Genomic DNA, 15,149 nt, shown 5'->3' with positions numbered 1-15,149 from the left:
AGGTTGCTATGGTGGGTATCATCAGGAAAGGGAAGAAGAAAAAAAGAGGACAGTCAAGGTGTACGTACTCTGCACCTATCGAATGCCTCCTGCTCTCTGGCACTCGCTATTCCTCTGGTGCTTGCCTCAACACCACGGAGAAGGCAACTTTTCCAAGGGGCAGCGGAAGTTGCAAAGATCCATACCGTGTGGGTCATAGTTCCGTGGGCAATCAATCGCGAGGAGACATGTGTGGATTCTTCTTATCGTATGTGATATGCCGCTTATCTATGGATATACCCTGTGTGGATAACTATCCGACTCCATATCGGCCTAAGACCTGTTCTTTCATCAAATCAAAGCCAATCAGGCAAGGAGCTGGGGCTTCGGGCAGGCACAGACACAGGTAGTTTACGGATGCTGGACTTGCGTACCATAGTATGGGCTCTGACCCACTGGAGCCGCCCCTCCCCGACCCTCTTCTTTTTCTCTTCTTTCCTTTTTGTCCTGACTTGAGAAGTACGTACCTTTCCCCCAACTCCCTGTTATGACGGTTGAGCCTGAAAGGAAAAAGAGAGAGAGCGAAAGTAACAGCCGCAAGTACAAAGTACTGGCTTGGGGGGGCTCCACTGCGGGCATCGCGCCTGTCGATTGATTCCCCCCTCCCTCCCCTCTACCCGGTCCCTCCCCCCCCTCCTCTATCTATGTCTCTGTCTCCGTCTGGCTCCATTTATGGTGCATCCATCATCCTCGTCCAGTATCTTGTCTTGCTTCCTTCGAGCCTCCACTACGGCCACCATCAACCCACCAAGGAAACCTAGGAAAGGTCACTGATCAGTGATGAATGTGTGTGAATGCCCACTTTCTCTTAGCCCACCACCATCTTTTTTTTTTTTTTTCTCACTCGAAATAGAAAAAAAAAAAAGAAAAAAAAAGAAGACTGAGCAGGGGGCACATCAACACTCAGTATTCCCAATCCATACGCACCACCACCACCACCACCACTATTACCACTGACTACTACTGTTACCACCCTCCATCATCCACCAGCAAGCAGGAACACTCACACTTTCTGCCAAACCCCCCAACCCCCAACCCCCGACCCCGGACCCTCATCGACACCAGTCTTTCTTTCCCTCCCGTATTGCTCGCTGTTCTGCTGTGCTCTACACTCATCACTCACACGCACCCAAATTGCTACGTACCAATACAGTGCACTATTGTCTATTCCAAGATTTGCCTGGCTTTGCCTTGCCTCTCTGCCTTGTACAAACCCACCCTCACACCCACACACACACACACACACACACACACACACACACGGCCAACGCCAGAAGCCAGGACCAGGGAAAAAAAAAAAAAGGACTGAGGACCCTCGTCTTGTCTCCCCCTCGTCTTTTAGTCCCGCTCCCCCCGGGAAGTACCTCACCAGTCAACCCTTCAACCTCTTACGTCCCCATCCGTCTGCCATCCTTTTTGACTTCACTTCGCCTTACCTCGCATACCTACCTCACTCTACGTTCTGCCTGGTCCTGTTTCTCTTTTTAGGATTTCCCCTTCCTTCAAAGAAAGATATTCCACCACCGACGACGACTGTATCGCCTCCTACTTCACAAAGCAGCGCATTACTTCTGGCCACCACATCTGGAGTTCTATTCAGCCTTTCTCTTCAACTCGCCGACTTCAACGTCTATTGCGCGCCTCTTTTTACAACAGCCCGATTCGCCTCCCCTTAGCCACCACCTGCGATCGATCCATTCGAACAATGATGACAAACTGAAGCCCGCACGTCGTTGCGTTTCTCTTCTTCGGCCGCCGTGCGAGCCTCGTTCTACGTCCTCCCACGTCCCTCATTATGTCGAATCGCCGATTGAGACTTCTCCGACCAGTCCAACTCCAGCGCTTCTTCGCATACCATGGAACCGCAACATCCTCCACCACCTCCTCCTCCTCACTCGAGGAGCCATCAACATCCTCACCTACACGCCCTCATTTCACCCGTCTCCAGCATGCTGCCACTGAGGTCCTCCTCTAGCACTCCCCTGACCTCGCCCGGTCTCTTCAGCCCGACAAACCCCCGCTCGAAGCCGAACTTCCCAACCCACGCCTCCTCCGATTCCAACACCCCGAGCGCCGAGACGGGCAGTCCATATTTACATCCTCTTCAACACCACAAAGTCAGAGAGTAAGTTTCCCTTTCTTGCCCAATTCTCAAGTGCGCCCAGGTGCGACACTAAAACCGATGGCGTTGGCTGGAAGGCGGAACGCCTCGCCATCTCCTCTGTTTAACCTGTAACCCGTGGCGGGGGTAATTGTCCTAGAACCCCGCGACCGGGGATGACTTATCGGATAAGCTAACTTTGTGAAACCACAGAACGCACAAAGCTCTGATCGACTCCGATAGCATAACCGGCCGCAAACTCATTAACCAGTATGAAGTCATCGAGGAAATTGGCAGGGGCATGCATGGCAAGGTCAAGCTCGCGCGAAACCTCGAAACTGGCGAAAATGTCGCCATCAAGATCATTCCGCGATACTCCAAGAAGCGTCGACTCGGCAAGGTCATGGCCATGTCTCCACAGGAGAAGACGATGAGAGAGATCGCCATTCTCAAAAAGATGAGACACCCCAACGTTGTTTCACTGCTCGAAATTATCGACGATCCGGAGCTTAAGAAGATTTACCTGATTCTCGAACACGTCGAGCTGGGTGAGGTTGTCTGGAGAAAGAAGGGCCTGCCACATATTTGCCTCTACGAGCGCCGCCGCATCGAACGAGAAGCCCGCGGCGAACCGGCCACTCCCGAGGAAGAGCAATATGACTTGCTCATGGAAAGGCGGTTCGCGCTGAAGGAACTGAAGCGAGCGAAGATGACACGAGCCAATATGGGAGCTCACGACTTCTGGAGCATCGAGCACGGCATTTCCGACGACGCCAGCTACGGTTCGCAGTCTCGAATTCATTCCAAGGATGACCTGGGCGCCCTCGAACGAGTTGGCGCTGATGGCTCCCTTCCAAACTCTCTGCAGGCTTCCCGGGCTACTTCAAGAGCCCCCTCACGCACCCAATCAGTCAATTCCATGAAGAACAACGTCTCATTTGACCAGGAGGCTATCCTGGATGATGATATGGAAACTCCAGGCCCTCTGCGGTCCAGCAACCCGGGTTCAGCTACCGCCCTCGATGGTACTATGTACGGCCCTTACATTGAGGAGGCTGCATTGCGGGGACGCTCGCCAAGTATGGCCGACTCCATCATCTCTCACATGTCCTCAGTCGACTGGAATTCTCGGATGCACGACCCCTTTGCTGAAGATTTTTCCTACGTTCCTTGCTTCACACTCGAACAAGCGAGATCGACATTCCGAGACACTGTCTTGGGCCTGGAATACCTACACTACCAAGGCGTCGTTCACAGGGATATCAAGCCTGCCAATCTTTTGTGGACAAAAGACCATCGTGTAAAGATTTCCGATTTTGGTGTTTCTTACTTTGGCCGCCCCATCAGAGACGGCGAGCCCGATGACGAGACGGTCTCGGAATCCGAAGCTCAAGATTTCGATGACGATCTCGAACTAGCCAAAACAGTGGGCACGCCAGCCTTCTTCGCCCCTGAGCTCTGCTACACCGACTTGGACCGTATGGAGCAGCCTAGGATTTCTGAGATGATCGATATCTGGTCCCTAGGCGTGACACTGTACTGCCTTATCTATGCCAGAATTCCGTTCCAAGCCGAGGACGAATGGCAAATGTTCAGGAAGATCGCAACGGAGGAAGTCTTTATTCCAAGAAAGCGTCTCAAGCCAGTTGATCCTTCCACTCCCCCCAATTCCGAGTCTTTATTCAAGCGACACAACGTACCGCCATACAGGGACGACAATGAGCTGGCCTACGAAGATATCGACAACCTCCTGTACGATCTCCTCCGACAAATGTTCACCAAGAACCCCGAAAAGCGAATTCGTCTGAGAGATATCAAAAGACATCCATGGGTTGTACAGGGTATTGCGAACCCCATTGCTTGGATCGACGACACCGATCCTGCACGCCCCTCTCAGGGAAGACGAGTCCAGGTCAACGACAAGGAGACGGCACATGCTGTTGTACCAATCGCCTTCTTAGAGCGGGCACGATCTACCATCAAGAAAACTGTTGGGAAACTCATGCACCCTTTAGGAGATCGGAGCGATAGCCGGTCTCGCAGGAGAGCCACCAGCAGTGCCGCCAGTTCAGCAGGGGACAGCATGTACAACGTTCCGCCAACCCCTCATTCACGGGAAGCACGCCGAAAGAGCCTCAAAAGCGACGATTATTTTTCCAACGTGAAGGACTTTGCCATCGGTACTGAGCATCCCCTGGTCCACAGCCAGACAGGAACTCCTTATGAGCCGCCTTACGACCCTCTAGCAACGGCTATCGCACAGCCTGTAGCTGGACAAGGAGCTGCTCTGCTGCACGCTCTCCACCACAACTTCGGCCATGGCAGCGACTCTAGGACAAATAGCGGAACGGCCTCGCCCTCGGACCAGTCGACTATGGCAGGCACAGCGTCAACTTACAGACCATACCAGCGATACTCACAAAGTCCCTCGAACGGCAACAACTTCCTCACCTTGACGGCCGGGCTACCCGAAGTAAAGACACTACCACCCACCCCATATACCGACGGCACATCAGATGATCCTATGAAAGAGTTCCGGAAGGCTCGAGGCATCGAGGCCCTGACAGAGGAGGCTTTGCGGTCTCGCTCCGTAGATCGTGGGCTTTTTGCAAACACAGACAAGCGTGCTCCTCCACAAGTTGGAGTGAGTACCGCCGTCGCTCCTGGCACACTCCACCGAATACCCAGCCGTCCTCGTCCAGTTCGTTCGGTGGATCTTGGCAGAGCCAAGCAGGGCGGCAACGGCCTAGCCTCGCCGTTATTCTTCTCCTCACGGACCGTCACTGGTTACCAACATGGCCAGCCGCAATCGGACTCCAACATTTACGAAAACCAACGAGCAAACGCCGATATTGAAGAACGGCCTCAGACTGCTCACAGGGTCGAAAATATTCGTGACGTGCCAGAAGCCAGGACCCCACCTCCTCGGAAGTACAACACGTCTACCCCTGAATCATTTGCGCGTGCTCAAGACGAGCAGCATCGGAAACACATTGGGGAATATCAACATCAACTTGCCCAACAGGTCATCAATGATGCTAAGTCAGAGGTTGACCCGTCAGACGTCCCCTGCCCGGTTTCTCCTGACGATGAACTCTTCTCGGGAACACCTCCACCTCCCTCGCGTGAGGGCACGATGGAGACTCGCCAGTCGTCGCGCTCAACATCAGCTGCGGGCTTGGCTTCTCCGCTCACGAGCCTCAGCGACGCAACGAGCCCCATTTCGTCAACGAACCACCCATCCAAAGAGGAAATGCTCGCTTTTCAATCCGACCCGTCGTTGCCTGCACTCCTAAGTGGCTCTAGCTCTGTTTCCGCAGACTTGGACGCCGAGCCTCTAGTTGAACCTGGTGTTGTCAACACTAGGCCAGGTTACCTTGAGACGACCGATTCGCTCACACCTCCCGCTTTTGTCAAAGAACCCATCGCCGGTTTCCCTCTGGAGCAATTCGAGCAGACCAGCGCGTACGGGCAACACAATGCCGGAATCGACGTATTGCGCATGACACCAAGTCCCGTTAACAGGAGTCTGGCTCCTCCGCAACGCACCCCTGAACTGCGACCGCAAGACGATGATGACGATGACAGCGACAGCGATGAGGGACTTTTGATGGCGAAGAGTAAGAAGAAGAAGCCTATCAACACGACGACTGAGCGAATTCCTTACGGTGCAAGACGTCGTGACACCAATATAAGCATAGCTAGTACCGAGACAGCCAAGAAGGTTGTTGTTCACGGCGAAGAGGTCATCACATACGCCGACTGATCTGGTCACGTCTGTCCATGATTCAACGAACATACTACTACTCAACTCCAAACCACACATTTTTAACTGTACACTGCGAAATGTCTTCTTGACAGGGAATTCACATATGGACAGCGGACTCTTTTTTCTTTTCTTTTTTTGGATTTTCTAGCTGCACTTTAGCTGCTTCGATATTCATCCCGTTTCCTATTTCAGCATACTCCAAGAACAGCATGCAACCAGATTGCGCTTTTTTCTTTGGCAGCATTGCCCCGGCCCCCAACAAGAGAGTTGGCGGATTCCATTTCCATATAGAGAGGGATTGCTACCCAGTCGAGACTTGACACGATGGAGAGATTCGTTGGACCGCTTCGAGGTCTTTTCGCATACCCCTTTCTCTATCTTCTTTTCTCGGCGCTGTACGGACTGGCGGAGGCATTCATCAGAGCAGACTGTGACGATTATACGCGAAAACGAAAAGAAGCGACGGAAAGACGACGGGGTGAACTTTTGGCAGCTGGTGAGGAAACCGCTGAGGAAGGGGGGACAAAGCATTTTGGGCCGGAAGGGGGGGGGACAGGAGGCAAGGCGATGATTTTCGGAGGTGCACAAGGGAGCAAAGCGAGAGGGACGGTCGTCTCGCCAATAGACTTTTTATCTTTTTTCTTCATCGTTTCAGCCTCTTCAACATACACCCCATATTCCTTTTGTTTCCTCATGGAAAGGGAGCGTAATGGTGCGGTCTTTTGGTTCAATCATTGGTGTTTTTCCTCATTATTCATCAATTACCCCCCCAGAAAGTCTGTCATCCTTTCTTCTTCCTTTTTTCCCCCCTTTTTTGATAGCATGAAAGCATTTTGAGAGCGAAGGTATTCGGGAGGGGGGGGGGGGGGGGGGGGGCCTCTTGTGTTGTTAATAGCGGATGATATCTCTCTAGTTGTCTCCCACGGGCTTGAGCGGAAATGACGCTTTTATTTCTTATACTTTCTCATCATCATCATCATCAATCATCAATCATCATCTCCTCCGCGGGAGACAAATTTGCATGTAATCAAACACATTACTACACCAAACTACTCTTCCCCCCCTTAGCTAAATGTTACAAACTCCCGAGACGACATGGGCAAATCTTCACATATTGGCCTTGTCAATGAATAGAGTGGAACTATCATTTCTTTCGTCTTGAAACGTGATCAACCTGTTGAAAAGAAAATTGTGCACTATATCCCGTGACATGTCAACAATTCATCCATGCATTTGTGAGTTCGATTATACTTTTGACAGGTTAGTGGATGTGCGACTTTGGTGGTTTTTTATTTATTTTTATTTATTTTTTTATAAATATCTTGTTTTCCTACGCTAGTTGGTCATCGCCTGTCATCGCCTGTCATCGCCTGTCAAACTACTGCGGACCACGTCACATAATGCAGCGCGCAGGTGGGACCCAGGGGGGTGGGGGGGGGGGGGGGGGGGGGGGGGGGGGGGAAAGGCATTCATGATCATGATAATTCCAACAGAAGGACGGACGGACGGATGTACGAAAAAAGACAAATAATACAGGAACTGGTATTTGTCCTACGTGAGGATTACGTCCTCCTCCACGTGAAGGTGAAGGGCCGACTTATGCGGTTGTTTTAACGCGATGCAAACTTTCCCTCCTCTCGTCAAACGCCAGGAAAAACATGGCCAGCATTTACCCTTTACATCCGCCTCCTCTAGTATCATCAACTACTCCCCCCCTTCCCCACGCCGTCAATTCCTCGACATATACAAACATGCGGGCGGGGTAAACCTATGACGCCGTATCGGCATTAGGCGCCCCCATGACGCCTCTGCCGAACCACTCGGCGACAGTACCGAAGCGGTCCTCGCTCCGCTCCAGTTCGGCCTTGAAGAGCTCGTGCTTGCCAGCCGTCTCGATCTGCGTCTTGCGCAGAGCGCGGATGGTGGCGTTGTCGGTCGCGCACTGAGGGCATTCACCTTCGGTCCTGAGACACCGCTGGTGGAAGCTGTGCTTGCACAAAAAGTGCACAGCGGGCAAGTCGAGGGGCGCCGTACAGGCTGCGCAGCGGGTGGACTGGAACACTGCCGGTTTGGCGCCGAGATCCGCGAGCTCGGCGCGCTTCTGTTCCGTCTCACTACGGAAGGCCGAGATGCGCCGGCGGTTGGCGGCGATCTCCTTCCGCTCGCGATCGATAGTGTCGTGGAGATAGGGCTTGATCATGCCCATTGTCGCAACGCCGCCCGTGGAGCCGTTTTGGCCGACGAGGGTCTGGATGACTTGCAGAGGAGCCATGAGGCCGTCCTTGTCAATCTTGCCCAGTACCGCGGCGAGTTCATCCGGGCTGGCTTCGTCGAGGATGCGCGGGTCGGAGGTGAGATAGGCCAGGGCAGCCGGGTATAGTTGCGGTTCTTCGGGACCATACTTGCGGAGGGCTTTGATCGCTCCGCGAGTGTCTTTGGCCGATGTATATGAGCGGAAAATGTCAAACAGGAGACCAGACTGCTCCTTCACGAGAGTAGTACCGTCCTTGAAGTCGGACAAGTGTGAGAGAAGCAACACGTTCGAGCTCTCCATTGGGATATCTGAACCCTCAATGAGCTTCTTGGCCTTGTTCTCCCACTCCTCTCTGTGCTGCTCTCCCTTCTTCTCGTTAGACTTGTGCAGGTACATCTCAAACAACGTAGTGTAAAGATCTGTCCTGTCGCTCTCATTCAAAGCCGGCTCTTCCAGGCATGCCTCCAAGAAGACAATAAACTCGTCAGGGTGGTCAATGAACGAAGAGAACGCCGTCCTAGGTTTCGGTGGTGTGTATTTAGGGGCCGGGATGTCATCGGGGTTCAGTATGATAGCCCCATCGCCATTGATCGCTCTTGTGCCGTTCCCTGGTGTTGAGGGGCTGGCAATAGATGAGGTATTCATGTATGGCAAGGGAAGGAAGTTGGACAGGTTCTGGACTGCATTAGCCGCGCCAGCGACAACACCGCCGGCAGCAACGCCCTCCTCGTTGTCTTCAATTGGAACGATGTGTATTCTGGGGCGGTATTTGCCAGTGTAATAGTCGATGAATACTTTTGTCGCATCTTTCGGGCAATTCTCTATCAGAACTCTGGCGTACTTTTTCAGACACGGGTACGCCTAAAAGGGGGTCAGATCTTGCTCAGACGTAGATGCCATAGCTACTCACCACTTCTGGATCTTGATGCCAGATAAAGTCCAACGCCTCATCGTACTTCTTGGAGTCTTCTATTAGAATATCTACGACCAAGTCGATTTCGCCGTGCTTCTTGGCAAGGTACGCAGCTTGCTCATAGTAACCACCTTGTCTGCACATTGAAATGGCGGTCTCAAGATCAAACTTCAAGTCACCGGGGGACTTGATAAAAGCCTCTAGCTTGTCAATGTCTTTCAGTTTGGCATAGCAGTTGAGCAGTAGTGTTGTGTGATCTGCTGTTGCTTTGCGATGTTCATGGAGTTGCTCGAGGTATTGAATGAGATTGTGTATCCTTTGGGTGTCAAGGAACTGATTACGTTAGCCTTGAAGATAACAGTCAGTAATTGTTGGACACCTACCTTTCTGATAACCTGCGATGGCTCCGTAGTGTCGATTGCCTTGATATACTGAACCATGGCGCCATCATAGTCGGCCTTTTGGTACAAGTGGTCACCGAATCTTCGGAAAATGCCACTCTGTTGTGTTGCGTCCATCCCCGACTTCTGCGCCAGCTCAATCGCTAGTGGAAACATGTTGCGCTGAAACAACATCTCCAGGCGTTGCTGCAAAGACTTCTCATGATATCGGTTCACCTTGCCATCTTGAGTCAAAATAAAAAGATCGCCCCAGATTTGGAAGATAGCCTTGAATGGTGAAATCAGAGACTGCGTGTGCCCGATGACCCTCAGATCCGGCTCGAGAAGAACAAAAGTCGATGCGTTGAAAAGGGCATCCGCTGCCCCTCCGCCAAACCGACGCCGCATTGTATCGGACGGCTTATCGGCGGCGGAAGAAGCCGGAGGACAGATCAATGCAACGTAGTCGTCGTAGATCGATACCAGTCGCTTCGGCGATTCGTAGGCACGCGGCGCTCCCCTTCCCTCCAACGTGTATGTATAGATTGCGTCTTCCCTAGCCACAACGACGTCTCCAGTCTTTTTGTCTACCGTCATGCAGTCGACGTTGCAGCCCAAATCCTCGACCGTCTTGGGTGGGGTGCTGTGGCCCCTGCGGGAGATGTTCAGCTTCAGGATACGCGCCGTTGTGGAGATGAAGAGCGTCGTCAGGCCCTGGGGGTCGGTCATCAACTCAACACCCGTCACCGGCTCTTCCGATTCGTGTACGGTCCGCTGTCTAGCTCCCAGATCGTTGATGAGATCGCCTCGAATCAAGGTTACCGCGCCATTGGCGAAGCCTACCGCTACCTGCGTCAGGTTGTCGAGGACATCTAGGGCCGATATCTGCAAAACAAAGGGGTCAGAAATTGCGGGTAAATCAATACCGCCGGAGACTCTTACTGGAAACTGCTTCTTGTTGTTACTGATCTGCAAGCTGCTCAGGCAAGTGGGCATGTTGGTCTTCTTGACCAGCTTGTCCAAGGCCCAGATCTTCAGTACCGGTTCGCTGCTCAGGTCCTCCTGCAGATGCGTCAGCCATACTTCTCAATGCCAGTGATGAATAATGTGTCCACCTACAGCGACCGTCACCAACAAACTGGTCCCCTCGATCTGGCGCATGTGGGTGATTGTTCCGACATCGTGAGCCTGGAAGCTCTTGACGATCTTCCAGCTCGATCCCACGATCCGCACGTATCCGTCGTAGCTACCGAGAAATAGGCTATCAGATCCAGAGCAGACGCTGGATATCTCATTGCTCTCGAAGAAGAGGCGGGTCTCCTCGTCGGCGAGTCGGACCTGGCTGACGTCGAAGAAGTCGAATGCCTTCCACTGTGGCAGGTCGGTCAGTCTGGTTTGAAGGCTAGATGTGATGACGGTACAGATCGCGAACTTACCTGAAAGGCCATGGCTACATCTCCCGACGTCGACAAGCCGTGGGGGAAACGGGAATAGTAGCTTCGTTGAGGGCGACTGGTTGTCGGTTGATGTCGGTGCCTCGCGCTCCAATGACGCCGCTGTGGGGAGCTTTGGAGCTACTGCGGTCACTGGTGCTACGGCTGCGGTCCGACGTATGTGGGTCTGAGGCATGTATGGCTGAGCCATATGTGGCGCAGCACTGCCTTAGCCACATGTTGATTGAGATCAATGGCAATGGTCTGGTTACTGAAAACGTCAGGATACGGTGTGGAATGTACAGAAAGTAACAAAGATCAGGTTGATAATAATTCTTCAAAATTTGGTAGTTAAAAACGAAAAGTATAAGGTAGCGAAATCGTTTTTGTGTGTGTGTATCTAAAGTTGGGTATCATCAAACCAGTTGCTAATAACAGGAACGCCAGTTGTGCAGCAATCCTTCCTGTACTACTTCAATAATCCTGAAGCCATAAGATGGCGGCCAAAACTCCGTTGTTCCACATCCTGATTAACATTTAAGCTTTGAATATCAACCAAGGGCACCATTGACGGTCTTCCGTGGGCGCATTGAAATGGGAAGGCGCATCGGCTCAGCTTTTGGACAAGACCTTTGCACTCGTCATTAGACAATACGTCATTGAACATGATAGCACCTACGAAGGTTAGCAGCAATACAAGAACAAGTCGATAAGAATGACTTACTGCGACAGGACCTTGAGTTAAGTAAATCGAGAACCCCCTGGGGACATCCGTGAAAGTTGGACACCCAGTCAACGCGGCGCTCAGAAGTGTCGCTGGTCATAGTAAATTCCCGATTAACCGGTCCATCTTCTTCCTCGCGTTTCCATATTTCATTGCGCAAAATCTCAACAAGGAGCTTCGGCTCCGTTCTGCATCTCTCCAGAATACTGGGGGGCAGGCTGACAACCTCGATCCTTGGAGATTGTTTGCTTTTGTGATACCAATTATCCAATTTGGCTTCCTCCATTTTGTAAAAGATACCCCAGTGTCGAAAATGATGAGAATGTCTACGCAATAGAGTGCATTCTTTGCCTGAAAACTCGAATGATAGAGGCTTCTCGAGCAGCTGCGTTCGTGCAACGACCTTGTTGACTCCTTCCGCCTTTTCAAAATAGTCCTGCATGTGTGATTCAAGTCTGCACCTCTCATCAGCAGCGTGTTGATCAACGAGTACCAGCACGGAGTTATTTTGAATGCCAGGTCTATCAGCCTCGGATCCCTTGTCCCGTCCGAGCTTCACGAGAATGAACTTTTGGTCAACCTGAGATATGACTTCTGCGTTCGCTAGTGCAGCCTTGGAAATACGTCCAGACAGCCTAGTGTTGAATGCATCCGTGCCATGCGAGCACCCAGTACTATCAACTTTCAGGCCCGTGTTCACTTCTCGATCGTGACTACCGAAATATGCCTCCTGCACTTGAGGTATTAAAGGCTGAACTGGTTCAAACCCCGGGTTCTCCCAGTTCTCAAGCACGCCTTTCAGCCAGTCGCTGGGCTCCTTCGCCGGCTGGACGTTATTCTCTTTGAATCGCTGAAAAGCGGACGCAACTCCAGACTCAACGGAAGTGCTGGCATGATCAGAGTCGAGAAGCCCTGTAGATGACAGTGTCCTTTTGCGAGACTGTTGAGACTCTGGGGCATCAGGATTCGGGGAATTTTTCTTGTCGAATTTATCGGAGGTGATTGCTGGTTGCACTAACTCCCTCCCGTTTGAGGATATGTCCGGGGGCGGCGGCGTAGCAAGGTCGTCAAAAGGTCTCCGCAAAACGTTACCTGCATCATCGAGAAGGCGGAGGCTAGGCTGTGTAGAGTACTCGGGGGAATTCTCAGTTATGGCTGAGCATTTCCCCCTATGAGTGAGTACAGACGATTTGGCGCCTCCAGAGACTTGGTTGGCCTTGACTCGCTGCCAGAGGTCAAAAGGGGATTCAGGTCTCGAGCTAGGCGTGGCAGAGCTTGAGCGGCTGGATGTCAGCGAGTTGGTTTTAGATCTTCCATTTTTAATTGTCGACTCGGCTCTCGTGTTGTCTTTCATCCCCTTTCCGTGATCTTTCAGAGAAGTTGTAACCTGGTGCGGACGGAAATGATGCTTCTTCAAAAATTCATAGCATACTAATTTGAGCAAGTCTATGATTTCTGAAAGTGTACCGTTCCGGTCCACTAAAAGGTCCTCGAATGAAGAAGTTGGAGTAGTAGGCCATGATGTGGATGAAGTACTGATTCGAAAGTAGAACATTGGCCATCTATCAAGCCCGCGCTTCGGCTTAGCATACCTCTTTGTCGAATCCCGCAAACCGAAAGCCATGGAATCCAGCTCTCGAGAAAATCTCACGTCCTCGTCAACTGCGAAGCCGGACCTGACGAAGACGCGATTAACCTCGCTGTACAGTACGTTGGACCCGTGTTCATTGGCCAAGGGGTGAATACCCAAGCTAATGAACTGTGCCCGGCGAGTCGCTACTGGGTCCAATGATATACACCCATCAATGGTCAAATTGCCTCTTGTAGCCCCGACTGGGATCCAAGAGACGTGGTTGGAAACATCAACAAGACCCGACTGGGCCAGAATAACGGAGGAGAGGCAAGACAAATCGGTCTGTCCCATCGTTTTGGGCGCCACGTTGGGCCTGAACCGTGTCTCATTCTTGCGGACAGTGTCTCGGACAAAGAGAGCAACCGGGGAAGGCCAAGACACCAAATGAGCGGTAACATCATACATTAAACGACTCCATTCCTTGTCGACGGCAGCCTTCTCCGACGCAGCGACTCTTTGCTTGACCCTGACAGCCATGGACCCAAACAAGTCTCTAACAATGACGCGAGTTCCATGGGTAAAAGTGAACAGGCGCTGCTCTGGTAGGGCAGGGATGTTGCGGGCCAAGACTTTTGAGTTGTGAATGGTCAGGGAGTTCTGGGAGTTGTGCAGGTGGTGATGAGAGGTGACGGAAAGCAGAGACAGAGCGGCGAGTGAGGCTATGAAGTTGCCATTACGGCCATGGATTTCATTCTCAGAGCCATGTCTTGAAGTGTCTGAAAAAGATCAGTGGATACGAACCGAGACCGACTTGGAGCATCTCTGCGGTTGCACTTACGGTACAGTTTGCCAAGTCCACCAGTCTCTCGGAATTCGGAGGGGGGAATTCCCAGGCCATCATCTTCGACGGTACAGCTACCTCGAGAGTAGTCAATGGTGATGTTGATCTTGGTAGCACCTGCATCAAATGAGTTTTTGATGAGACCACATACGACACCGTTGAGGGAGGTGATGATTGCAGAGGACCTGATTCGGCGGATCACATCCTCTGACAGTGGCTTAATGGACATGATGGCGCTTGGGGATTTGAAGCGCCATGCCGAATCACATTAGACGGAGCCACAAAATGATTCAATCCGCATGTGCTGTCTGTAGTTTGTCGTGTCGAAAGGGGAACTTTCCAAGATCACGGCTGGTAGTTGCTGTGGGCGGTGATTATTGTTAGCTAGTACGAACGTCACCTGAAGGCGATAACGATAAGAGCGGAGGTTGACTGCCCGATCCCCGAGCGCAGGTGAGGCGGGGTGGACCCTAACCAATCACCGTCCGGCTAGCCCCAGGCAACGTCAATTTAAGGGCCTGGCGTCTGGGAGAGGCAAGCGGCAGGCGACTCTAACTTTTTCCAGTCACACAAAAAGGCACCATACGAGTTTGAGAGTTCCCAATCAGGAATGAGATCTCTGAGGTGTCTAAGAATTGGAGCTTAGAGCTTTGACCATTGGGTCGTCTCACCGAAGGTGTTGCAGCTTGCCATTTTGGGAGGGCTGGGACGGAGGAAACAGGTCAAGGAGTTTCGTTGGTGGGAGGCCCAGTGCAAATTACCACGATGCGAGCCTGAAGGTTATAAACCAGCTCATGGACAGATGATCAGACTGGTTGGGTGTAAACGAGTCGTAAGCCATGGGCAATCAACACGGCCTTATGAATCCCAGTTAGTTTGCTCTCAGCCTGCCGGTTTGTAATGTTGAGCAATGTGGCTGGCAGTCTGGATGCTGTCTTACATGTGACGGCTAAGTCTTTATCGAGATGGTGGGTTGAGTACGTAGACACAGGAATGCGTGTCTCTGGCAGCTCCTTGTATTCCCAAGTCTTTGTTGTACAAATATGCAGACAGAATTGCAGTCGTAGGAATCTGATACAGTCGCTGCAATGGCACGAATGAATACGGTTCGAGACTAGATCA

The 15,149-nt window shown here is 52.0% G+C and overlaps 3 protein-coding genes across 3 annotated transcripts; 1 reads left to right on the top strand and 2 right to left on the bottom strand.

Moving 5' to 3' along the window:
* Positions 1-1,895: 1,895 nt before the first annotated feature.
* CTRU02_203181 (serine threonine-protein kinase ssp1) lies at positions 1,896-5,906 on the top strand (the record flags this gene model as incomplete). The annotated part of the gene is made up of 2 exons (XM_036727262.1): positions 1,896-2,164; positions 2,354-5,906. 2 exons carry the CDS (start codon positions 1,896-1,898, stop codon positions 5,904-5,906), a joined length of 3,822 nt encoding a protein of 1,273 aa, XP_036581056.1.
* Positions 5,907-7,677: 1,771 nt separating this feature from the next.
* On the bottom strand, positions 7,678-10,904 carry CTRU02_203180 (vacuolar membrane protein; the record flags this gene model as incomplete). The annotated part of the gene is made up of 6 exons (XM_036727261.2): positions 7,678-9,024; positions 9,074-9,409; positions 9,460-10,341; positions 10,399-10,518; positions 10,576-10,827; positions 10,893-10,904. 6 exons carry the CDS (start codon positions 10,902-10,904, stop codon positions 7,678-7,680), a joined length of 2,949 nt encoding a protein of 982 aa, XP_036581055.2.
* A 454-nt stretch (positions 10,905-11,358) lies between these two features.
* CTRU02_203179 (vacuolar membrane protein) lies at positions 11,359-14,256 on the bottom strand (the record flags this gene model as incomplete). The annotated part of the gene is made up of 3 exons (XM_070204154.1): positions 11,359-11,564; positions 11,614-13,962; positions 14,025-14,256. The coding sequence occupies 3 exons, from the start codon at positions 14,254-14,256 to the stop codon at positions 11,359-11,361; spliced, it is 2,787 nt and encodes a 928-aa protein (XP_070061917.1).
* Between the last annotated feature and the right edge of the window lie 893 nt (positions 14,257-15,149).

This window comes from Colletotrichum truncatum (genome assembly GCF_014235925.2).
Source record: "Colletotrichum truncatum strain CMES1059 chromosome Unknown Contig_0002, whole genome shotgun sequence".
Lineage (NCBI taxonomy): Eukaryota > Fungi > Ascomycota > Sordariomycetes > Glomerellales > Glomerellaceae > Colletotrichum > Colletotrichum truncatum.
Note: the sequence above shows the minus strand (reverse complement) of the source record. Positions and strands in the feature narration are given on the sequence as shown.